Here is a 25,332-nt window from a genome sequence, read left to right on the forward strand (position 1 = left end):
AAAATAAAAAAATAAGTAAAATATAGGTAGGTTTTAATCACGAATTTTATTTCAGAAGGTAAGGGGGGAGTTACAATGTATTAGTCATGAAAAGGGGATTTGGGTGTGACAAGGTTGAGAAGCACTATATTGGAGCGTTGATATTTTCCTCAACCCTGTGCTCCTGACTTTGATGGTACTTTGATGGTACTTTGACAGCAATGTTTAGCCTACTTTGCTCTCTCCACTCCCACCTCTCCCTGCAGCAGCTCCTCAAAGCTGCTTTGCTCTGCTGGTCCCACACCTTCTGAGCTCTCAGGGAAGCAAGTCCTGGGACAGCGCCCTAGTACTGTCCCCGCCATCACCCCCGCCTGAGGCTCCCTCCAACCCCTCCCCAGCCCCACAGCCACGTCCTGCCTCTTCGACCTTCACCCCGATTCACTTCTTATCTCCAATCTCTTCTGGACAATCTGTCTAGTGAGGAGGACCTGGCTGTGCTCTCTCCTGGCAGGGTTTAAAAATGTCCTCTTCTCTAGTTGGGGGTTTATCCTGCTCTCATGGGGTAATGTGTCAACTCAGCCCAAAGATCTAAAGAACAGAGAGCTCAGCTGAGCTTTCTGCCTCAACAGGGACTGCTCCTCTTGCAAATTTTTCTCTTGTCTCCCTTGAGCTGATTACTCACTCCCTCAGGCTGCCTCTCTCCCAATTTGGGACAGGTAGGAGTAGGTGTAGGTAATTTGTGAGAACACACACAATTATATTAACTAGCTTTCTTTCTCTGGTATCAGGCCATACCCAGATTTTCTGTTCTATTTTTTGGCCACCACTTAAACTCTTGTTAGGTTGCTACTAGTTAAATTAAAAACAAAACAAAACAAAACAAAACAACAACAAAAAAAACGATTAATGTATTTACTGTGAATGTCAGAGGGAGCATTTCTGTGACATGGCTTCTTTGCAGAGGCTGCCGATTGTATACTGATATTCCCATCCTTAAATAATAAATAGCAGAATCCCCCAGTTCTGAGTGGGTTCACAGCCACCCAGCTAAAAGCTACATTTCCCAGCTTCCCTTGCACCTGGGTGTGGCCATGTGACTGAATTCCGACCAATGGGATGTGAGCAAAAGTGATTATGCCCTTTCTAGGTCATGCCCTTAAAAGGAATGAGTGTGCCCTCCCCTTCTCACTGGCCAGCATGCAAACGTGATGGCAGGAGCTGGAGCAGCCACCTTAAAACCCAGAGACAAATAGTGACATATTGACAATGGCAGAGATACTCCACCAGCCCAGGACTGCCCGTCTTTGGACTACTGTGTAAGAGCAAATTGAAATTCTATTTTAAGTCACTACATTTTGAGGTCTTTTGACTACCTAGACTATAAGTAATTCATGTAAGCCTCATGTCATTACTTTTACCTAGGATCCTGAAGTTATTTGTACTTATTTGTGTTTTCTTATTTCAAATCATATGTTCTGCATCTTCCTTTTATAAAAAATTAAACTGTCACTAATAGTCTAATTTTTTCCCCAAGAACCAGCTTATGGATTTATTTATTCTAATGTGCTTAGTATTTTAAGATTATGTTGGCTTCCTTTATACTTGAATGGATGTCATTCCTGTATGTAAATGTAAATCCTGTTTGTGGAATTTCATTTTCATTTCATTTCATTTTCTCATCCCATGTAAAGTTGCTGAAGTCTGGAACCAGTCTCATTTTATTCCCCTTGGTAGGAGCGCCTGGGTGGCTCAGTGGGTTAAAGCCTCTGCCTTCGGCTCAGGTCATGATCCCAGGGTCCTGGGATCCAGCCCCGCATCAGGCTCTCTGCTTCCCCCTCTCTCTCTGCCTGCCTCTGTGCCTACTTGTGATCTCTGTCAAAGAAATAAATAAAATCTTAAAAAAATATATATTCCCCTTGGTAGATTGTCTGCTTCTTCTATCCAGATGTTTGTAGTAAGATGCTTTTGTTGTGCTTAAGATTTAGCAACTTCCCAAGAGCTATACTGGTCTCAGTGGTTTCTTTACTCAGTTTACCTGGAATAGAGTAAATCCATTTGTGTGCCAGATTGGGTCTTTTGTTTCAGAAATGGCTTTTTCTTTTACGTGTTTGACTACTTTTTCAATTCCATTTGTTCTCTCTTCATCAGGGACTCTAGCTGTATGTGTGGTCAACATAAATGTCTCCCACATCCATCATTTTCTTTCCATTCTTTTCATCTCTTGCCCTTCTTTATTATACTTAGTGTGATAGACTCTGACCTGCTGACCATATCACTGACTCGGTTTGCTGTCATGTCACCTCCATTTCTTGTGGAAATGTGACTGTCAGATACTGAGCAGTCAGATACTTGAGTGTGACTGTCAGATACTGAGCGGGTTTTTCTTTTTTTTTTTTCTCCTTACCTCATCAGGTCCCCTTTTTATCTTATTTTGGTATCTCTAATTTTGTTTGTCTACTTGCTTGTTTCATGGGAACTATAAGGTCCTTTGATGGTACAGAGAGGATTCCTGTCAAGGACTTTATTCTATTTCCTGGTATCATTTTTCTTCTGAGATATATTCTTTTTTTTTTTTTTTAAAGATTTTATTTATTTGACAGAGAGAGATCACAAGCAGGCAGAGAGGCAGGTAGAGAGAGAGGAGGAAGCAGGCTCCCTGCTGAGCAGAGAGCCCGATGTGGGACTCAATCCCAGGACCCTGAGATCATGACCTGAGCCAAAGGCAGCGGCTTAACCCACTGAGCCACCCAGGCGCCCCTTGAGATATTTTCTTTTAATGTATTTTCCTATGGACATTCTTTGGGAGAAAAGGGTAATATCTTACATAGATCCTATGGTATATTTATTTATTTATTTTATTTGTCAGAGAGAGAGAGAGAGAGCACAAGCAGGGGAGCAGCAGGCAGAGGGAGAAGCAGGCTCCTCACCAAGCAAGGAGCCTGTCGTGAGACTTGATCCCAGGACCCCAGGATCATGACCTAAGCCGAAGGCAGACACTTAACGACTGAGCCACCCAGGTGTCCCTCCATCAACCCTTTAGATACAAATTCTATTTCACAGGAAAAATAGTAGCTAGACAAGCAAACTAGACACCACAAGGAAGTAACCAGACAGATCCAGAAGGTGAGAGATTCTGTAGGACCACGATCTCAATTGCTTCCACTAGTAAGTGTCCTAAAAAAGGGACTGAACTAGATTGAAATAAACTTAAGGGGGATGTGTGCTCCCTGGATTGAATACTGATTTGGATAAATCAGTTGTAAGAATAACTGGAGTTAATTGGAGAAATTTTAATATGGCCTAGAAATTAGATGAGAGGAGATAAAAGTATACCAAAATACAAAGGTAAAAAGTGTTGGCTAAATAATACAGATTCTAAAAAAATTAAAAACAATTTTTAGAGCATAACATCTCTCTCTCTGTCTCACACACACACACACACACACACACACACACACACACGCACATCCCATGGTTGTCGCAGTGATGTTCTCTGGGAGGTAAGAATATGCTGTTGGTTTTTTAAACTTGTCTCTATTTTCTGATGTTCTACAAGCACATGTACTGCTTATGTAATAGTTTTTTTTAAAAATAATGACACAGATTTAAATGGGACAGATTTGCCATGAAGACAATAAAGCTTATACTTCAGGGCCCTTTGTTCACACGGAAACTTCCCAGGCCCCTAAGAGGGCTTCTGGCAATGTTTTATCATATTTTTGTGGTAACACCATATTTATTTTCCTTTTTATGTTTTAGAAGTGTTTTACTGTAGTAAAATAGACACGAAATGTACCATTTCAAGCATCCAGTTCAGTGGCATGACGTCCATTCACACTGTTGGGGGCCCATTACCGCCCGCATCTCTGGAACTTTGTCATCTTCCTGAACTAAAACTCTGTACCCATTAAACAATAACTCCTTACTGCCCCAACCATCCAATATTTTTATTTTTTTAAGATTTTATTATTTATTTGACAGACAGAGATCACAAGTAGGCAGAGAGGCAGGCAGAGAGAGAGGAGGAAGCAGGCTCCCCACTGAGTAGAGGACCCAATGTGGGACTCAATCCCAGGACCCCGAGATCATGACCAGAGCCAAGGCAGAGGCTTTAACCCACTGAGCCACCCAGGCACCCCCAGTATTTTTATTTTTAGGTGTCTCCAAAACTGTATAAGCTCTAAGCTCCACAGCACCCTGGTCTAGCCCCAACTGAATATGCAATCAGGTATCCTGGTCACTCCTGAGCAAGTTTGAAGTGATACTCAACACTACTAAGTGATTTTAGCCTCAAACCAAAGTTTGACTATCAATATTGTCAAGGAGACAAGACCACTGTGGTGGTGAGAGAGGGCGGGCAGAGGGGCAAGAGAAGCAGACTCCCCACTGACCAAGGAGACTGATGTGGGACTCGATCCCAGGACCCCAGGTTCGTGACCTGAGCCGAAGGCAGATGCTTAACCGACTGAGCCACCCAGGTGCCCTGTATCAGCAATTTTTAAGCCTGACTTGGTATAACAGAAAACCCAAATTTATTTCTCTCATATATAAAGGAAGTCTGGAGGCACGCAGTCCAGGAAGGACTAGTATGGCCATTTTATGATCATCAAGGAACTGGAGCCCTTTTATCTTCCTATCCTACCATCAGCAGAATGCCACATCATGGCCCAGTGGGGCTGCTCAAGCTCCAGCTGTCAAATCTCTATTCTAGCCAGAAGGAAAAAAATTATAAGGAGTGAGAAAGTATGCCCCTTCCTCCTATGTCTCTTCACCACAGATGCAGGTTGCGCTTACATCTCTGTTGCCACAACATAGTCACATGGCCTTACCCCTAGCTGTAAGGGAGGCCAGGAAATGTAATCTTTATTCCAGAAAACTGTGCACGACTAAAGATCAGCCATTCCACCATTAATAAGGAAATGGAGAGAATGGATATTGAGAAAGGCAACTAAGCATCTATCAGATGGTTTTTGTGCTAGCTTTTAAGGCTTGATAGAGGCAAGTAGGAAGGGTAGACATCTTAAAGACATTTGAGTATTGCTTTAGATTCTGTTTAGAGCCGAAAGCTCACTTCCTCGTAATTAGCTTTCTAGACTGGGCGCTAAACCCTCTTCCACATACCACAGAAATGGGCTAAACAGACTTGCAGAGAAAACAGAAAAAGCCATCTTCCCCACTGAAGGGGACTTCTGGCTGTCTCAATGGCCAAATACATACAAACTACGTATTTAGACCAATCAGCTAGACTGTGGCAGGCAAGTTCAACTCATCTCAGCGTGTTAACTGCCATCACTTTTGGACTGTGTGTTGCTTGCAGAGAAATGTCAACCTCAGAATGGGGTCTCTTGATCCCATCCCTAGAGACCATTCCATGGAGGACATTTGTCCCACGTGATAAACAGAAGAAAACAAGGAACATGAATGTGGCAGTTGCTTTACCAACCAGGGAGTGGTTTCAGGTGCTGGAACGGGCAAACTAGAAGCCACTAGACGAGGGGCAGATGGAACCAGGTCAGCAGAGCCTCTAGACCTTTCAGCCGCCGCTCTGACTTGATAACGAAATGCAAAAGTAATTCTTCACGCTTGTACATCACATGCACTGGTTGTCCGATTACTTTTCTGAGTTGATCATATTTGATTTTGATTTGATAATACATAGCTTAGTAAATTCCGGAATTTCGTCCAAATTAGAATATGATTCTTCCCTGAAGCGGACTTGAATCGCAGTCAGCCTGCTTCCTTCTTTGCCCTTGACCTAGCCACTGCAGGGTTTGGGGCTCTTGCTTTCTCCGACTCCAGGCTGAGGAATGCTGTCACTCTCTGAGAGGGGGAATGTCTCGTTGATCTAGCAGAACTGGCCCAAGGCGGTTCCCCCTTCTCCGCTGGGCACCCTCACAGAGCCAGCCTCTGGGGAAGAAACTAATTGCGTGGACTCCTCCTTCAGTGTGACCTCCTGAGGGAAACAGACCTGCAGAAGTAACTACCCAGGCAGAGCCCTGCGATTCCTTCCAAGACAGGTAAGTGTCCTCCGGATAAACACAGCCTCATCACAGCTGGGAAAGGTGGGGTTTGAAATAGACAACAGCCCTTGAAACTGCTTGGGGTAGGTTGCATTAAGAGTAAGGGAGAGTTAAGGATTCCCTGCAGCTCAGTCAGTTAAGCAGCTGCCTTCCGTCCAGGTCATGATCCCAGAGTTCTGGGATCAAGTCTCTTATCGGCTTCCCTGCTCGGCAGGAAGCCTGCTTCTCCCTCTCCCCCTGCCCCTGCTTGTGTTCCCTCTCTCACTGTCTCTCTCTCTGTCAAATAAATAAATAAAATCTTTAAAAAAAAAAAAAAAAGATTAAGGGAGGGTTGAAAGGCAGGGAAGAAAATACCCTCCCAGCAGCTTTCCTTCCTTGCTTCTTGCCTGGCTCACCCCTTTCCCAGCAACCTCTGGGGGCACTATGTCCCCGGGTTCCGGACAGGGGCTGGGGACTATTAGGGCAGAAACAAGCCCTCTGCAGGAAAAGAGAGGCCCCTCTGCATTTTCCTTTCCCACAGGCCTGCCCTGGTTTTTTCATGATGTCATCCATTCATCATTGTGAGCTGATTGGCGGTCCCAGGCCTTGGCCAGCTGCCCGGGGCCAGGAGGGAAGAGAGAGATACCAGGCCAAACTTGCAGCAGGCCCCTGAGCATGTGCGGAAATGTTGTCATCAGTTCCACAGAGAAAGACTCGGTGGAAATCAAAGAAGACAGTAAAAGTCACAAGATCTTTTCCAACATTCCCTTCCCTGAATGCCTGGGAAGAAGTCAGGGGCCTCTTATCTGTGGATGGGGAGCCGAACCCTGGAGTGGGCTTGGGTGTGGAGGAGGGACTTCTCTGCCAGATGCTTCGTTCTCCAGAATTCAACCTGTTTCCTGACTCAGTGGTGTTTGAAAGCAACTTTGTCCAGGTACCCTTGGGTCGCTCACAATAGCACTCCTTGATTCTTCTCAACTTGTTCCCAAGATGTGGCTGGGAGAGTCTGTCCCGGGGCCTGGAGTAGAGTGAGCACTGAGGGAAGGAGAAGTCAGTGGGCCTGGAATGCAGATGACCCTGACTTTGCTGAGCCCCACACAGAGCTTTTTCTGCAGACACTTGTCATCGTGGGGACAGAGGTCAGGTGTTCTCTGCTCTGAGTAGAGGACTTGGTATCCGAACCCCTCAATGTGCTTCCTTCTCCAGGCTGTCAGCCCCAAGAGGTGAACAAAGAGGAGGCAGTGAAGGGGGCTGCCCTGGGAGGCTTTGTAGCAGAAATGCTGTTTGGTGAAAGAGCAGGAGCAGGGCCCCAAGAGGGACCGGGGCTCAGGGTCTCTGCCTTCTTGTCAGGGGGTGTCATTGTGCAAGTGATCTGCATGCCCTGAATCCTAGTTTCCTCTATTTATTTATTTATTTATTTATTTTTTTAAAAGATTTTATTTATTTATTTGACAGAGAGAAATCACAAGTAGGCAGAGAGGCAGGCAGAGAGAGAGGAGGAAGCAGGCTCCCTGCTGAGCAGAAAGCCCGATGTGGGGCTTGAACCCAGGACCTGGGATCATGACCTGAGCCGAAGGCAGCGGCTTAACTCACTGAGCCACCCAGGCGCCCCATAGTTTCCTCTATTTATAAAAGGGATTGGCCCAAGCTGGTTGTTGCATGTGAACCCAGGAAGCAAAGGTGCAAGTACAAAGGGCACTTGGGGCATTTTTTTTAAAGATTCATTTATTGGGGCACCTGGGTGGCTCAGTTGTTAAGCATCTGCCTTCGGCTCAGGTCATGATCCCAGGGTCCTGGCATCGAGCCCCTCATCAGGCACCCTTCTCAGCAGGAAGCCTGCTTCTCCCTCTCCCACTCCCCCTGCTTGTGTTCCCTCTCTTGCTGTCTCTTTCTGTCAAATAAATACAATATTTTAAAAAGAAAGAAAATGAGAGAGAGGAAAAAAAAGAATAAAGATTTATTTATTTATTTGAGACAGAAAGAGAGCATGTGCGAGTGCACTGCACAGAGGGAGGGGTGGGAGGGGGAGAGAAACTCAAGCAGACTCCTCACCGAGCACAGAGTCCACAACTGGATGTGGGATGGGCTTTATCCCAGGACCCCAAGATAGTGACCTCAGCCAAAATGAAGAGTCAGCCTCTTAACCAACCACGCCACCCCGGGGTGTCTCTGTGCATTTTTATTTCCTTGCCTGTTCTTCCTTTCCTCTGGCCGAGTGGAACCCAGAATAAACAGACCTTGGGGGCTGCAAGGGAAAGTGCAGGAGGTAATAGGGCCCCTCAAAGAATGGAGTAAGGACACATTTTTCAAAGAAAATCCAGGAAACAGTGTGGGAAGGAGTCACAGAAATGTGACACAGGACCGGGAACTCTTGGGTTATAGTTCTTGTGGGCAATTTTTAGTAGGTGGTCGGGGAAATACTCCTCCAGTTGTTGAAGCCATATAGGTTTAAACAGTGGTTCTCAACAGGTGTTGATTTCGCTGGTCACCACCGGGGGGCATTTGGCAACCTCTGGAGATACTATTGATGGTCCCAACTTGGGAGGCAGGGCGTGGGGAAGGGTTGCTACTAGCCTTTAGTGCATAGAGATGGAGACTGCGTAACCATCGTGCCTTGGTTGGGAAAGCCCCCTCCCCCAAACAAAGAATTAGCCAGTTCCAAATGTGGATAGGACTGAGGTTGAGAGACCACCTCTGCTAGAGTACACTGCTGCTTCTGCCCAATGCTCAGGCTGTGCCCCTCGGGCTGCTTTGCAGGTCAGAAAGGGCAGGAACTGGATAGACATCTACAAACCCTCCAACACCATGGCCCTTGGGGTAACCTCCTCCGTGCCCTGCCTGCCCCTTCCCAATATCCTCCTCATGGCTAGTGTCAAATGGCACCAGGGACAGAGCCAGACATGGAACAGACCATCTACGGCTCCAAACATCAAGCTGAAGAGGTAAGCAATAGAGATGCGAACAGAGGATGAATGGGGTGAGGGGTGGACCCAAAGCAGAGGCTGCTTTGTGACTCAACTCAAAGTAGGGAGAAACAGAGAAGTCACTAGCAGTGACATTACTTTTTTAGACAACAGTAGCCCAAGAGAGAGCGTGCACTGGAAGCATTAAGACCAAGGTTGCAGGGGAGATGGGGTGGAAAAGAGAAGTGTTATGTGGTCAGCAATGAAAAGCCAGTCAGCACACCCGCTTTCCTTCTTGCTGCTCTCACCCACTGAATCCGTAGGAAGTCTCCCCGCCTTGGGCCAAGGGGCAAGGAAGCAGTGAGGTCCGACAGATAGAGCACTAGTTATGAGACACGGGTTCCAGCCTTCGGTAGCCAACGACTCGAATCATTTTTGAGTCTCAAGGCTATCTGCCTCATCCCAGTTTTCCTACTGGTAAAACGAGTGGAACTAAGTCTCCCTTAAAACTAACATACAGTGACCTCAGACTCCTCTGGGAAGAAACAGTCCTTTTTGATATAAGTAATCTGTAGGATATCTCAAGAATCTCTAGAGATTCCCAGAAATCCAGACAAACCCTTCATTCCTCCATGTCGGCTCCGTGATAAACCTTGCCTCTATGTTCTGGGCATACCTATAGAAAGCCCAGCCCAGTTCCTTGAACTTTAGCCCCTTTGGGAAGAGTAGTGAAAGCACTGGGGTCAATGAACGGACAGGCTAGACAGCGCCACTCTGTGGCAGAGAAGGGCAGTTCCTTTATGCTATCAAGAAAGAAACTGGAAACTCCTGCTACCCAGCCACCTTACCCCAGGGCTATCTCTCTCAAGCAGGATCCCAGGGAACACCAGCCTGAGAATCATGGCAGATTTCAGGGCGACACCCCAGACCCACCGAATCTGAGTTGCAGGGGATTTCTTCAGGTGTCTGCGTTTTAAACAAGCTCCCCAGGTGAATCTGGTCTCTGCAAATGTGAGCACCACGGTGCTGAGCATTCTCTCTCCTACCCCTGAAAGCCTCAGTCCTGTAGGAGACACTCCTCATATTAACGAAGACGGGGTTGGATCAGAAGCCACAGGGCTGCCACGGTGTGTCTTCTCTTGTGGCTTCAGGATCCTCCCACTGAAGTTCGTGGAGTTCCAGGTCTGTGACCGGCTTCAACGCATCTTGCGATTGAGGACAGTCACTGAGAAGATCTACTACCTGAGGCTCCACCAGGACCATCCTGAGACTGTCTTCCACTTCTGGATCCGGCTGGTGCAAATTCTGCATACGGGGCTGTCCATTACCACCAAGGACCCAAGGATCCTTTTCACTCACTGTCTGGTACCCAGGATCAGCTGCAGCCCCTCGGGAGACACTCACGTAAGTGGGCACCATTGCCCCCTCCAGCAAAGGCCAGAGTCGAACTGTGGAGTTTAGGTGAGCTGGTAGGTGAGCTCATAGGTGAGCACCCCGTGAAGGCGATCCCTGCTTTAGACCTTTGCTAATCAGCTTTATTGGGGGCATAATTTACGGCCATAAAACCCAACCCTTTCAAGCGCACCGCACAGCGTTCTCAGTAACAGTACAGAGTTGGGCAACCATCACCCTACAAATTCCCTTGTGCCCATGCGCAGTCCTTCAAATATCCCTATTTTCCTGCCCTACGCAGCCACTGCCCAAGGCAGTCTCTATAATTTCTTATTTCTTAGAAATTTCGTATAAATGAAATCCTACGATACTAGTCTTTTGTGCCTGGTTTCCTTCCCTTAGCATGGTGTTTTTCAGGCTCATCTAGATTGTAGCATGAGGCCACTTCTGCACAATCACAGACTATCTGTTTTCTTCTTCATTGCAGATTAGCATTCCGGTGTATGGATATATCACGTGTTGTTTATCCATTCACCAATTGGCCATTTGGATTGTTTCCAGTTTTTGACTATTATGAATAATGCTGATGGGAACATTTGTGTACAAGTTTTTGCATAGATGTATGTTTCATTTGTCTTGGGTAGATTCTAAGGAATGTAATGGCTGGGTCATTTTTAAAAAATTTTTAAAGGTTTTATTTATTTATTGGACACAGAGAGAGACAGCACAAGCAGGGGGAGCAGCAGAGGGACAGGAAGAAGCAGGCTCCCCACTGAGCAGGGGACCCGATGCAGGGCTCCATCCCAGGACCCCGAGATCACGACCTGAGCCAAAGGCAGTTGCTTAGCAACTGAGCCACCCAGGTGCCCCGAGAAATTAATTTTTAAAACATCTATTAAATTCCTACAATGGATATTTGATCTCCCTACATTTAAATACAAAACTAAGTAGCAGAAGCTTTACTAAAATTTATAAGAATAGTCTGTTCAGGAACGTATGAAGAATACGTTCATAAGAATAGATGATCTAGGGGCGCCTGGGTGGCTCAGTGGGTTAAAGCCTCTGCCTTCAGCTCAGGTCATGATCTCAGGGTCCTGGGATCAAGCCCCACATCAGGCTCTCTGCTCAACAGGGAGCCTGTCTCCCCCCCTCTCTCTGCCTGCCTCTCTGCCTACTTGTGACTTCTGTCTGTCAAATAAATAAATAAAATTTAAAAAAAAAGAAGAATAGATGATCTACTAAATTACGTCTAAAGTTTTCAATGACAGTATTATCCTTAAGGCACCAAAGGCTATTTATAACAATTCAGGGGACAGAAACAAACAGAGATGGCCTCAGAATGGCCCCTCTGAGCAGCTGACCCAGCAGCCCAGAGGAAGAGCCCCAGTTCCAGCACCTTCATGTCTGGACTGTGATTAGGAAGATGCAGAGACCCCAAGGTCTTAACCACCTGGCTTTGTTTTTTTCCTCCACCTAGTCAGTACAGAAGAAACCCCAAGTCTCTCAGCCCAGCGAGAGCCTCATGCAGCTGATGGCCAAGGGGGAGAGTGAGGCGCTCTCTCAGATTTTTGCTGACTTGCACCAGCACAATGAGTTCAGGTATGTGCCTTAAATCAGGCCAGCCTCCCGTCCCTGCCACAGCCCAGATGGCCTGGGCCCTAAGATCCAGAAACCAAGCAAAGGGAGGAGCGTGAAATGCTGCCACTCAGGATCCAGGTTTTATCCTTGATTCAGAATAACCTTTACCCGGTTCTCTTTGCCTTAGTCTCCTCCACACAGCCAGAGTGGTGGGCCTGACTCCAGAGGAATGTTGTACAAAATAAAAAGTAACTCTTCGACAAGAAGAGTAAGTTAGTAGCATAGGTGGGAAAGGAAAACCTAATTTCTAACCCAGTTCCTAGTCCTTAGGGAGAAAAAGTAAAAACATTGTCTACTCATTGAGTTCCTCTACCTCTTCCCCTGGCCTCTGCTTAGCCTTCAGGAAGCTTCTATGGTTGCTTTCTAAATGGATAATCTGTTCTGGAAAGGTCCATTGTACCAGCCCATGTCCTCTGTGCCTGGGGAAATGTCCCTGTATGTGCAGGTGCCTTAGGGCTGACAGGCACTGAGAGCACTTGGACCATAGGGCACTGCGACCAGAGGGCAAAGATGATGTGGGAAATCGGGGTCCTGGCAATCTTGATTTGTGGTTTAAAAGAAAAGGGTGGACAGAAATAAGTTAGGAAATGTCACCAGAAGAGAAAAACCAGGAAGGAAGGAGAGAGAGAGAAAAGAAAGAAAGAGAGGGAGGGAGGAAGGGGAGAGGAGAGGAGAGGAAAGAAAAGAAAAGGAAAGAAAGGCTTTTTTTCTCAGTGCCAGGAGTGAACCAGCAGAGTTGGAGGGGACAATCTCTTATAGCAGTTCAGAGCTCACCCAGCCCTGGGCCCCAAGCACTGCTCTGACTGTGAGCCCTTGGGCCCATTGCTTCACTTTTCTGGCCCCAAGGGTTCAGATCTGCAGAATGGAAATAAATGATGGTAGTGCCAACCTCACCCAGATAGTGTAAGGTGACATGAGCTCATACACATCAGTCCTTGGCATGCTCCTCAGCAGATTCAAAGGTGGACGGAGGAAATCCTCAATAAATATTAACTTGTATTATTAACTCAAACGTGGGCTGGAAGTAGAAAAGTATTCATGCAAGAGAAAGATGTGTCAGTTGCCCACTGCCTAAGAATTTATACCGGAAGTTGTCACTCTATGTATGTATCAGAGGCTTAACTACAGAGATCTGTAGTTAAGAAATTTCTGGGTGAGATGTCACATTGCTGAGCTGGAGACCCCTGGACTCTAGTAGAGCAAGATATATTGAAGCAACTTACTGACCCTCTCAAAATCTGAAATCATGGGTTTTTCTTTTGTCATTACCGTTTGCTTCTATTTATACTCCTGGCCACCATTCAGTCACCTGGCCACACCCAGCTACAAGGGAGCTGGGAAATGCACTCACCAGCGTGTGTAGCCACGTGCCCAATACAAAGTCAGAGGCTCTCGCCCACAGAAGGAAGGAAGAAGGGGGTCTACGGGCCTGTTGTCAATCTCTGGCACAGGCAACTTTTAATATTTCTGGAAGGTCAGAGGGGACTTAAGGCCAGAAGGAGAAATAGGCTCTACCCAGAGGAAGGGTGGAGAAAGCTGCAGAGGTTAAGGGAGCAAATGAGGCTTCATCCTGAGGAAGAGATTGGTGAGTTTAGAAAAAGGGAGGGTGGGCCAGTGCAGAAATGGCGGTGATGGGAGGACGGAAGGAGAAGTGGGCAGAGCTGAGCCAGGGCCTGGGAAGCCCTGTGAATGAATTAAAGCTTTAGTGGAGTGGGAGCCTCAGCCTCATTTTAAACTGGGAAGTGATGTGATCCAAGGTGACGCTGGCTGTCCAGGTGACAGTTGATTTGAAGGGAGGGAGCCTAGGTGTGAAGAGGCCGGCCGGTAAACTGAGGCAACCTCATCTGGGCTGTCATATCCCGAATGGATCAGAGGGCTGTGAGAAACAGGGAGCAATGAATTTTTGCTTCACTGTTCTCTCAGGAATTGCTTTGGACGGACATTTGGTCTCTTCTCTTTAATTTCCCAGAACGAAGCCTCCAGTGATGGTTTCTCTCTCCTCATCCAGGCAGGTTCTAGTCTGGTCACAATTCTATCAGTTTTTGCACATTGGCAACAACAAGCAACTTACAGCAAATAAAATGAAAGGCTGAGACAAAGGACCAAACAGATGGAGTCGCACCCACTTTTCCTCAGCAAAAGCAGCAGCAAGGGCTCTGCTCCCACCTCACCCCCCTCTCCCCTCCCCCTTCCCTAGTTTTTCTTCAGGTACTTTGTTACCAGGGTAGCCGCAGCTGGCCTTTTTCATATTTATATCTGCCTCTAAAGCTTTTGCATCAAGAAAAATATGACTAGAAACAAGATTTGAAATGAGAATTTCACGCTCTGTTCTTTTCCTTTTGACCTTCGTTTCCTTGATCCTGAAATGGCTGGAGTTCCAGGAGCAGCAAAAAGACACAGACCAAAAGGGACAGCTCAGGTAACGGAGGGAACAGGGCACCCATGTCTCGGAGAACTTTCTGCCCCACAGATGTAGGAAGAAGGTCTCCTCCAGCTCCCCATCCCAGCTTCCTCAGATCTCTGTTGTCCTTCCATACCTGAGTCTGACTTCCTCTAGGCTTTTGGCCACCATGCTCAATTTGGCAGCAAGTCTTAGCAATTTCTCTCTTTGAAATGTTTCTGATATGCTTTCCTTCAGTTCTACTCCCACAGATTCTACCCTAATCTGCCTTATCACCACATACCTGGCCTGTCAGTGATCATCTGCTAGTTTATTCATTCATTTACTCATTCCAAAACATGCAGGGAGCCCTTGGTAAGTGCCCAACACTGTGAGGTCCCAATGAAGGAGGACACAGTATCCCCTCAAAAAGGTTTATAATTTGGTGGTCAGATGGGTAGATCCTGAAATCACAAAACCTCTCCTTCTAGGAAACATTCAGAACTCATGCCTGGGATACCTTGGGAGCACAAAGACAGGGGTCCCTCGCTCCCCCCAGGAGGCTGCTGGGGAGGGCCTATGAGCTGAGTCATGGAGGAGGGGTACAGGCAGGGCCGGCAGAAGAAGAAGAGGCAGAGCCTTCTGAGAGACAGAGTCTGTGTGAAAGTGCATGACACATTCTGGAAACAGCAGCCGGTTCCCTAGATATTCCCAGGTTCTAGTTTACCCCAGATCCACTCTTTTTGGCATGCATGACCCTGTGCGAACTTCCCCACCTTCCCCATCTCACCAGATCCCTTTCTCCCCCTCAAATAGAAGCCCTGTGCCCCATCTTTTTCTCCAGCCCAAATCTGCGCTAGGTAAGCCTTAGCTATCCTTCCCTATGTGTTATTCATCCCGTCTGCTCCCTTCCCCCTGATGCTCCACCCGCAATCCTACCTATCTTTCCAGACTAATCCTTCCTTGGTCATAACCTCTCTCCCATTATTCCTTACTTGTTTCATAGGCTTAAGTCTCATTTCTTCAACCAATATTCATTCTTCTCATGCCTCTGAGTTATCTGCAGTGGCAAGCCCAGGATTAGGAACGCAAAGGGAGCTCGAGAAATATCCACGCACCACACCACTAATAAATTATTCCTCCAAACTGGTTCAGGAGGCAGCCAGAATATCGTATTATATTTAGGAATTTAGAGGAATGCGTAGATCTCAAAGAAGCTCTGCCGACTTTCATCCAGTCCAGGGATTGCAACTCAAATGTCTGCAGGTGCTATGAATGGGTAGGGAGTCTAGGTGTCCTGTAAGAAATGGCTGACTTTTCTCTCCACTCCATTGTGAGTTACACCCCAGCTGGACTGACCCTTGGTTTCAGCACTGAGGAGGGAGTAGGAGGTGATGGGGAGGGTAGCATCAAGAAAGTGAAGGTTTCCATGAAGCCTTCAGTATTCACCATGGTGGAACACAAGCCTGGTATTGCCAGATACTCTGATTTCTCCACAAAAGCCAAAAATCTGGATTCTTACGTAACACAGCCCCTCCCCCATAAAAACTAAAACACAGTCCAGGCTGATACTTAGTGGGCAAACACAACATATCTGGAGAGCGAATTCAGCCTGGAGGCTGCCGGGTCATCCAGTCCCTGCTCTAAATGGTGGGTAGAGTTGACCCGGGTCCATATTCCCCCAAGCCTGAGAATGCATTCTCATGTCATGTGAGCGATGATACAATGATGATGCATTAGTGTTTTCACACAAACATTCCATCACACACACACACTCAAAACATACTCCATGAGATTATGGTTGAAGAAGACAGAATAAGTCACACTTATTTCTAGGACTTGAGAGAACAGCTGGAATTTCAGAATCATGAGGTATGTGTTGTCACGGGAACTACGACGCCCATGCTGTCCTAAGGCTGATTTCAATGAATCATCCTAGGATGTCCCCAGGACCCTTTACTTTCCTTGGAACTGAAGGAACCCTTTTTCAACTCTTTGGTCCATATAGTATACCCTTTGAGTTTGGAAGGACAATTATACCCCAGCCTCTGGGAACTTCTGGATGAAAAGAAAGAGAGAGCTACCTTTGGAAAAACCAGTGTCCCAAGGCTTACCTGTGTGGCTGAACCTTTCAACTCCCCCATCAGTGGGTAGTGCGGCCCCACTGCAGTGCTTCCTAAACTATAGTGTGCAAGCAGCCCCCAGGAGATCTCGTTAAAATGCAGATTTTAAGACAGTATTGTGCGTTTCTAACATGATTCCAGGTTATGCCAAAGCTGTTGGGCGGCAAGCCACCTTTATGGTAGCTGAAGCCAAGTGGACTGAGAACAGGCTCAGGCTGAAGGGCATCTGGGTTCAAGGCCATTGCCAGTTCAGCTAGCTGAATCTCCTTGGGAAGTTCACTCAGTGATCCTCTCCAAGCCGTATTGGTTCCCTCCTTTTACTGGCACTGCCTGGTTCAAATGATAGAATAGTTAAAACATGGGCTCTAACTGCCTGGCTTTGAATTCTGGCTCTGACTTCTCATTATATGACCCTGGGTAAGTGACTTAACCGCACTGGGCCTCAGAGTCCTAGTAAGATGGGGACCGCAGCAGCGCTGATCTCTCCAGCTCCTCGTGAGAATTAAAAGAGCTTTAAGGCACATGATGGTTGGGGACCATGCCTGGCTCCTAAGAAGCACCCCACCAGTGTTGGGCCATGACTGCAAGACTGCTCTGTGAATTAAAGGTACAAACAAATGCATTCCCTTTATGACCTAGAGAGAGAGACTCACAGAGAGGATGGCATCCCTTGCATCCGCGACCTCAGCTGGAGAAATTCGCTCAGTTATGGAGAGTGGGAAAGAGAGAACCCCTCTGGGCCGCAGCCTCTTTCGCTCCTCAGCACCCTGGCAGCCTCCACGGGGCTACAGCTGGCCCCACTCATATAGGTACTGTGCTGAAAATAATCTGACTGTCTTCATGGGACAGCTCTGGAGTCCCATTTCAGGCCTGGGTTCAGGTCCTAGGGGCCTGGGGGTGATTCCAGGAGGTGGTGGGTGGGAGTGGGGGGGTGCCAGCCAAAGCCACCTCGGTTCTGTTTGTTCCTTCCCGGTTCTTCTCTATCTCCAACTGGGTTGAGTGAAATCCTAAATGTGGCAGCTCCAGAGCCCCCCTAGAGGCCCCTGGGAGTTCTTACCAGTGGCTCTGAAGGGACAGAGACCAGGACAACACTGTTGTGGCTAGACCTGCTTTCTCCCCGCTGTGTGGGAGGGGCTGTGTCCTCCTGTCCTCCTCCGAAGCACAGTCCCTCCCTCTGGCTTTGAGGGAGTGAGAAGCTGGCTCTTCCTTTTCCTTTTCCTTTCCAGAGCTCTTGGGGAGCCCCAATGTTCACAGAACAAACGAGAAGGAACTAGGCCAGAAAGCATGGGCTAGGGGGTGATACTTCTCTGGAGCCCAGCCTTTATCTTTCCATGTGCCAAAGGTTCATCCCCATCCATATATTCGTTTGGCCAATATTCATTAAGTATTTCCTATGTGCCTCTGTCTGACCAGAGAGAGATCTCTAAAGAAGGGAGGAGTGGCTTGTGTTTTCTCCAGCCAAATAATATCAATATAACACTAACCCTTATGAGATGCCTGTTATTAAGAGTTGACAATTAAAAAACTACCTTAAGTATCTTTGTGTCCACAGACGAGTTTTTTAGGCAAGCTGTATCTCATTGGACATTTTTCTCCCCTACACTAACAGGAAATTCTATCTGAACCCCTTTTGCGCACTGGGGAGAATCTATGCGGCCCTCGCCAACACCACTCACATTTGGCTTTCTGAGGGACTCTGTCTGATGTAGGGAAGGAGAAAGCTACAACTAAGGAAAAATAAGAGTCTCCTCATGTTGACAGCATAGCCTTTCCTTGGAGAACCATTTGGGAGCATGGCTCCGGGTAAGGGCATCATTCCAGCATCATTCCTCTACGCAACTCTGGTCCACACCACCACCATCCTACCTCACCTCCGTTATCACCACCAGGGTGGGAACAGGAAGCTGTGATGGAGATGAAGAGAAGAAAGGAAAGGGAAGCAGGACTGACGGAGAGGGGAAGAAAACAAAATGGCGGTGAAGAGGAGGTGGAGGGAGGAAGTCAGAGGAGAGGGGAGATCTCACAGAAAGGTGGTAACAGAAATAAACAGAAGGGACCCAAATGAGAAGCCAAAGAGGAAAAGAGAAGAAATACACCACTGAGAGATGCCTCACGAAGCTTCTATTTATCTAATTTAAAACTTGAAAGTAAGGCCATATACCCAAACAAATGTGTTTTCTTCTCTGTGCCAATTATTCTGGATAACTATGAGGGACTAAAAACAATTCCAGCCAAGGGCCTCTCCTGAAGTTTCCTTTTTTCCCTTTTTTATTTTATTTTATTTTATTTTATTTTATTTTTGTTATTGTTAGTCCCTCTTTTGATTCAAGCTTTGCATCTTCTTCCTAAGCACATTCCCTAACTTGGATTTGCTAGTCTGGCTCTGGTGTTTCAAATGAAGGGTTGGGTTTGAGGCTGCAGAAAGGTTCCTCAGGAGGCAGTATTAAGATAAGGTGTGTGAGGTAGGGGGACTTTCTCTTTCATAGTCCAACATTCTAAGCTGGCTGTGGTCTCAGTCCTATAGACACTAGCTCAATTTCTTTTGCATCTGACACCCCCTTTAAATGTTGACATACCTTGTTAGTGCTTATGAAACCAGTGATTCCACAGAGAGGCGGTCCTACCTCAAAACATAAGTAAGTCAGAGGCTCCAGGCTTAGAGTAAAGGTAAAATCAGAGGTTCACAAATTACAGATCAAGGGAGTCACCAAGGAGTGTGTGTCTCATGGCTCACAGACTGGCCACTTTATTTAAAATACACAATATTTCAGGGGTACCTGGGTGGCTCAGTGGGTTAAAGCCTCTCCCTTCAGCTCAGGTCACAGTCCCAGGGTCCTAGGATCGAGCCCTGCATAGGGCTCTCTGCTCGGCGTGGAGCCTGCTTCCTCCTCTCTCTCTCTGCCTGCTTCTGATCTCTGTCAAATAAATAAATCTTTTAAAAAATTAAATTTAATTAAAAAAATAAAAAACACAATATTTCACATTCAATAAAAAATAGACTATGAGTATTTCAACCAACTTTCCAATTAGAAAGCTTTTTCAGATGTCTTGCTCTGATTTAAGATAGCCTATGAGGGTCTTTTCCAACACTGGAGTAATTAAAAGGGTTGGAGGGCTAAAAGGTAAGGTCCTGGATCACCATCACTCTTTCCAGGGATGGGTTTTGTCCTAATTGTTGGTGATTTCAGTATCCACCTAGATGAACCCCCCCATGCCCTGGTCGAGGTTCCTTGAGCAGCATGCTGTACCCCAGTAATCCCGCCCACTACCCTCATCAGCCACTGACTCTTGTGATTTTATCCTAGAGTTTGTTGTTAATAACTGCACCCCACTCCATGAATCCCTCTCTCCAGCTCCACTACCTCCTGTCTTTCCCTGAGTCCAGTAATCCTTCCACACACTAATCCCACAATCTATTGCTGCTCCTGGGTTTTCACTGTCCCTCACACTCCTCACGTCCTCATTTCCTTCCCCTTAAGCCTAGATTCCATGGTCAGTCATTATTCTCACCATTCCCTTCCATGCACCCTCAACACCTTTGTGTCTCTTCCACGTGACTCTATTTACTTGGCCAAGTCCCAACTTTCCACCAACTCCATGCCTGCATCATGCCGCTAAACTTGGCTGGAGAAAACCATGTGATATACTAACCAGTATTACCTCAAAGTCATCTCAGGTTTCAGGAGGGTCCTCAATGTTGCTTGGAGATTGCACAATGTTTCTCGCCTGTTCTCTCTGCTGAATGGCTACCTCACACCTTCTCTTCCCTCAGACCCCCAGTGCCTCCTGATGACCCAGCTTCCTTTTTCACTGAGAACATCACAGCAATGGAAAGGGAACTCCAAGCTCTCTCCACCATGACCACGACTTACCTGGAACCAGACCCGTAGATCTAGTTTCTCTCCTTATTACTGTGGAAGAACCATCTCAGTTCTAAGCAAAGTCTAACTCTTTCCATTTTGTACTAGATCCTATCCCATCTCTTCTACTCAAGTACATTGCTCCAGCAATTCTGCCTTTTTCCTACATTAATTTTATCCTCACTCCTAGATCCTTTCCATTTGCAACAAGCTGGTATTTCTGCTAAACATATTCCATTTTAAAATAGAAGAAAATAAAACAAAACCTTCCTTGGCCCCACTACCCCTCTGCTCCAATTTTCTCCACCCCTTTAAAGTAAATTCCTTAAATGGGTTTCTAATTTCTTGCTTCCTATTCTCTCCTGAACCCCTCTGGTAGGTTTTGGCACCCACTACCCCACCAAACCTGATCCCCACGTTGCTAAAGCCAATGGCTAATCAGTCCTCCTCTCACTGTTACCGGCATGTGACATATGTGACTACTCCTTTCTCCTTGAAATGCTTTCTTCGCTTGACTTTTAGAACACTACACTCTCCTGGCTTTCCTCCTTCACTGACTTTTCTCAGTTTCCTTTGCTGATTCATTCTCATCAACACCTTCTACCATCTCCAAATCAAAACTCTTGGCTGCATATCACACATAAACCAATTATTCCCAAATTTATATCTCTAGTCCAGAACACTGTGAACTCCACAGACACACATCCAATTGCCTACTTGACATTTCTATTTGAATATTTAATAGGCATCTTAACATGTCCAAAACTAACCTTTCAATATTATCCCTCAAGACTTGCTCCTTCCAAGGTCTTCTCTATCCTAGTCAATGGCAGCTCCATTTTTCTTTCTCAAAACTCTGGGATCATCTTTGACTCTCTCTTTCTCTCCACCCCATTTCCAACCCATTAGGAAATCCTCTTAAGCTACTTTCAGAATATCTGCAGGATCACTTCTCACTGCTAACCACCTTGTACCAAGCCATCATCATTGTCATCACCTGGGTTGTTGCAAAAGCCTCCTAAATGGGTGGCTTGTTTCTAATCTCACCCCCTTTGGTCATATGTAACCCCTTTAAAATGTTAGATCATGTCTCTTTTCCACTCAAAACCTTCCAATGTCTTCCCATCTGTATTAGTTAAGGTAATGTTAGCTCTGAAAGAGATAAATCCCAATATATCAGAAGTAGAAAATAACCCATAGAATTCATTTTTCACTCAGAAAAAGTCCAAAAAAGTTGTTCCTGTTCAGTGAGTGGTTTTTCCACAAGAACCCGGGCTCCTTCCATCTTGTGATGGGCCATCTGTACTACATGATTTCTAGGGTTGCCACAGAAAGAGAGCTTGGAGAATGGCTCATAGCAGGTCTGTAAGACAAGTACTGGAAGTGGTAGACATCATTTCTGCTACTTTTCCTTTGGCCAGAGCTCAGTTACCCATCCATACTGTAGTCCAGCCGTGTCCATAGTAAGAAACAGTCTGGTCAATAACCAGTCTCTTTCATGTCATAGTCATAGTCCTTCTCATAGTAGAGTGAAAGCCCTTACAAGAGCCAAAAGGCCCTACATGGTGTCCTCCTGCTCCTTGTCCGCATCTCTGCTCCCTCCTCTCTGACCTCATTTTCTTTACTCAATTACCACAGTCCAGCCACATTGGCTCCCCGCTGCTTCTTGAACACTGCCAAGCATGCTTCAGATCAGGACCTTTGTTCTTGCTGTTCCCGTTTCCTGGAATGTTCTTCACCACCTTTGGATATTACATGTCTTCCTCTTTATAAGCCTTCCCTGGCCACTCTTTAAAGATTGCAACGCCATCCTGGATAGTCCCAGCCCTCACTTCTCTCCTTCCCTGCCTTATTTTATTCCTTGGTACCTATCATTACCTCCCATTCTCTATGTTTTGCTTTTTTATCTGGACTATTGGCTACATACCAGAATATAATCATCATGAGAGAGTTCGGTCCATTTGTTCAGTGCTGTATCCCCAATGCCTAGAACCGTGCCTGGTACATGGGAAACAATCCATTTATTTGTGGAGTAAATGTTCAGGAGCACTGAAGAACATCATGCTTGAAGAACATCAGCCTTTTGCCATAAACAGTACCTCAGTACTTCTCTGAGAGACAGCAACTGGGACTCATGGGCTTTGGGGGCAGCTAAGGTGACATTTCTTATGCATGTCACCCTTCAAGTCCTCTTCCTCCTCCACCTACTTTCTAAATCCTGGGCTCCCTGGAGGGTTAATGCACTTTTCTTTCCTCAGCTCACTCGTTCTCATGGCTCGCTTGGCTGACTCCTGGTCAATGATCCTTCTGAGTATCTCCTCCAGCCTATTAACTCTTTTTATTTTAATTTTTTTGAAGACTTTATTTATTGGAGAGAGAGAGAGAGAGAACGAACAAGCAGGGTGGAGGGACAGAGGGAGAGGGAGAAGCAGACTCTCTGCTGAGCAGGAAGCCCCATGCTGGGCTTGATCCCAGGATCCTGAGATCATAACCTGAGCTGAAGGCAGACACTTAACCAGCTGTCACCCAGAGGCCCCTATTGATTCTTCTAAGATATTCTGTCATTGTCTTAGACTCTCCATGTCTTAAACTCATTTCTCTTTTCTTACACCCATTTAGTTCATTCTTTCACTTTCCTACGATTAATAATTTAAATTTTTGAGTGTTCCTTCATTTCTTTCATCTAAGAACTCACTAAGCTCAGGACTTATTTCCACTTTAAAAATTCCTCTTGTATATAAGAGCTTTTTCCACTTTCCTTGCTCTGCCTTAGACCAAGCCCTTACCCACAGGGAATCACAGGGGTGGATGGTCCCATCACTGGCAGAGTCCCACTGCCTTATCCAGCTTCCTCTAGAACACTTCCGAGATGGGTGGCTCTCCCACCAGACTGCAGTTCTTTGAGGGCTCAGACCATGTCCTATTCATTGTGGGTTTACCAGCACGGTGCTTGACTTCAAGGAGGCATTTCTTTTTCTTTTTTTTTTTTTTTCAAGGAGGCATTTCTTAAAGTATTAAAAACACTTCCTGATGCAGTCTCTTCTATAGTTAATCCCTATTAGAAAGAACCCCTCCTAAAAAGAACCACTTAGAATTTTCAATCTCATTCTACCTCCCACATAGGCACAAATTTAGAAACCTTCAAAAGACCCATAATTCCCTCTGCCTTCAGCTCAGGGTCCTCAGATTAAGACTTTATATTACTTAGACAAACTTACATCTATGCTTTCTCTTCATGCCCCAGCCCCACCTTTTTTTTTTTTTTTTTTTTTTTACCTCCTCCCTCCCCTACCTGGCCTAAGAATTTACCCCCCATCTGTCCCCCACCTTCTCTTGTTCCTCGTTACTGCTGTTGCTAAATAGTTGCATTCAGGAATTCCTTAGTCCAGTCTGAGTCATAGCTTCTTAGGAAGACCTCTCGGATTACCACCGGATTACCACCATCACTCTTTTGTCTGAATTCCCAAAGCATTCGTTGTCAGTCTGTCTCCTTGGCACTTAAAAGTGGGTTAACTTGCTTTGTATTTAAAGCTTTCATCAGCATGCTACTTGTTTCAATTGGATGTTAAAGCATGAGGCTTTATGTGCTAAGAACAGAGTAAGTTTATGTTCCATTTGTAGTCCTCATTCAATGTTTGAATTTCATGACATGAAATTGAATGAGTAAGTGAAAAATTTCCTGTATTCTTCTTAAATCAGGGACATGCAGTGGGCCCCGCCCATTCAGTTCATAAAATTATTGAGCACTTTTTTTTTTAAGATTTTATTTATTTATTTGACAGGCAGAGATCACAAGTAGGCAGAGAGAGAGAGAGAGAGAGAGAGGCAGCGCCCCCCCCCCCCCCCCCCCCCCCCCCCCCCGCTGAGCAGAGAGGCCGATGCGGGGCTCCATCCTAGGACCCTGGGATCATGACCCGAGCCTAAGGCAGAGGCTTTAACCCACTGAGCCACCCAGGCACCCCAAATGATTGAGCTTTTGCTATGAACTGGGCAGCAAGGTCAGAGCTGTAGATTAAAAAAAAAAACAAAAAAAAAACGAATAAAGCAGGGGCGCCTGGGTGGCCCAGTCAAGGGTCTGCCTTGGCTTAGGTCATGATCCCATGATCCAGCCCCCCTCCAGCTCCCTACGCATCAGTGAGTCTGTTTCTCCCTCTCCAAGATATTCTGTCATTGTCTTAGACTCTCCATGTCTTAAACTGTCTTCTTGGGCTCTCTCTCTCACACAAATAAATAAAATCTTATTTTTTAAAAAAGATGAATAAGGCAGATCTTTACCCTGGAGCTTAGCCTAGAGGAGGACATAACGATAAAAAGCTTTTCATAGCAAAATTTGGCAAAGTTTATTGAAGATACAAAGTGTTAGGAAGGCAAATAAAAGAGGAATTATGTCTAGCGGGGTCAGGAATGACTTCAAAAGCTAACGGGGACTACTACTGGCATTCATTAGGCAGAAAATCAGAAAAACGTACTTAGTCCTGGCAGAGGAGATCACTTGATAAAGACAGATCAAATCAAATACAGATCAAAGAGATGTGAAAGGGCGGGTTGTTAGGAAACACCAAGAGGGTGGTGACGAGAGCACAAGCCAAGCGGGAGGGACGGGTAGGAGATAAAGCTGAAAGTTACACTTAAGCCAACGAGTGAAGAGCCTCTTGTAGGCTACATCAGGGCGGTAGCGCTGACGGGAAATAAATTGGGATTGTTAATACAGTTGGCGACTGATAGAGTCGAATTAATTCGGCCCGGCGTGCTTGTGGGCTTGAAGATAACTACAAGGGTAATCCAAAAAGCCGCGTGGAGGCCGAGTCACACGCTGTGAACCGGGGCGTGGCCGCCAGACAGCAGTGCACACACGCCACCCTGAGTAAGGGGCTGGGACCCGCCATCCCCACAGGGCCGGGAACCCGGGTTGGGCGGGAATCCGGTCCACGCACTCGGCGCGCTCGCGGGGACGTGGCGCTTTCCAGCCAATCCCCGTTACGCGACTGTAGAGCCAATGGATGTCCGGGAATGCTGCACGTCTGCGGCGGGTTCGTTGATGATTGGTCAGAAGGCTGC

At 46.4% G+C, this 25,332-nt stretch overlaps 1 protein-coding gene across 15 annotated transcripts; it reads left to right on the plus strand.

The window, feature by feature from the left end:
* Positions 1-1,155: 1,155 nt before the first annotated feature.
* On the plus strand, positions 1,156-19,208 carry GARIN1B (golgi associated RAB2 interactor 1B). 15 transcript variants are annotated; one of them, XM_047696008.1, is made up of 9 exons: positions 1,156-1,295; positions 5,829-5,996; positions 6,520-6,912; positions 8,736-8,920; positions 10,033-10,285; positions 11,751-11,872; positions 14,275-14,330; positions 17,054-17,223; positions 18,024-19,208. In XM_047696008.1, exons 3-8 carry the CDS (start codon positions 6,664-6,666, stop codon positions 17,221-17,223), a joined length of 1,035 nt encoding a protein of 344 aa, XP_047551964.1. In that variant the 5' UTR covers positions 1,156-1,295; positions 5,829-5,996; positions 6,520-6,663; the 3' UTR covers positions 18,024-19,208. The 15 variants fall into 15 exon arrangements, with proteins under 15 accessions (XP_047551964.1, XP_047551962.1, XP_047551968.1 ...); XM_047696006.1 differs by having other exon boundaries at positions 14,280-14,330; XM_047696012.1 differs by having other exon boundaries at positions 14,284-14,330.
* The last annotated feature ends 6,124 nt before the right edge of the window (positions 19,209-25,332 follow it).

The sequence above is a fragment of the Lutra lutra genome, chromosome 11, assembly GCF_902655055.1.
Source record: "Lutra lutra chromosome 11, mLutLut1.2, whole genome shotgun sequence".
Lineage (NCBI taxonomy): Eukaryota > Metazoa > Chordata > Mammalia > Carnivora > Mustelidae > Lutra > Lutra lutra.

Bases quoted from the DNA above. Each gene is read 5' to 3' on its own strand.
- GARIN1B (XM_047696002.1), top strand. From the start codon at position 6,664: ATGTTGTCATCAGTTCCACAGAGAAAGACTCGGTGGAAATCAAAGAAG. The intron at 11,873-14,279 runs GTATGTGCCTTA...GATCCTGAAATG, and splicing joins CACCAGCACAATGAGTTCAG to GCTGGAGTTCCAGGAGCAGC. The intron at 14,331-17,053 runs GTAACGGAGGGA...TTTATGACCTAG, and splicing joins GACCAAAAGGGACAGCTCAG to AGAGAGAGACTCACAGAGAG.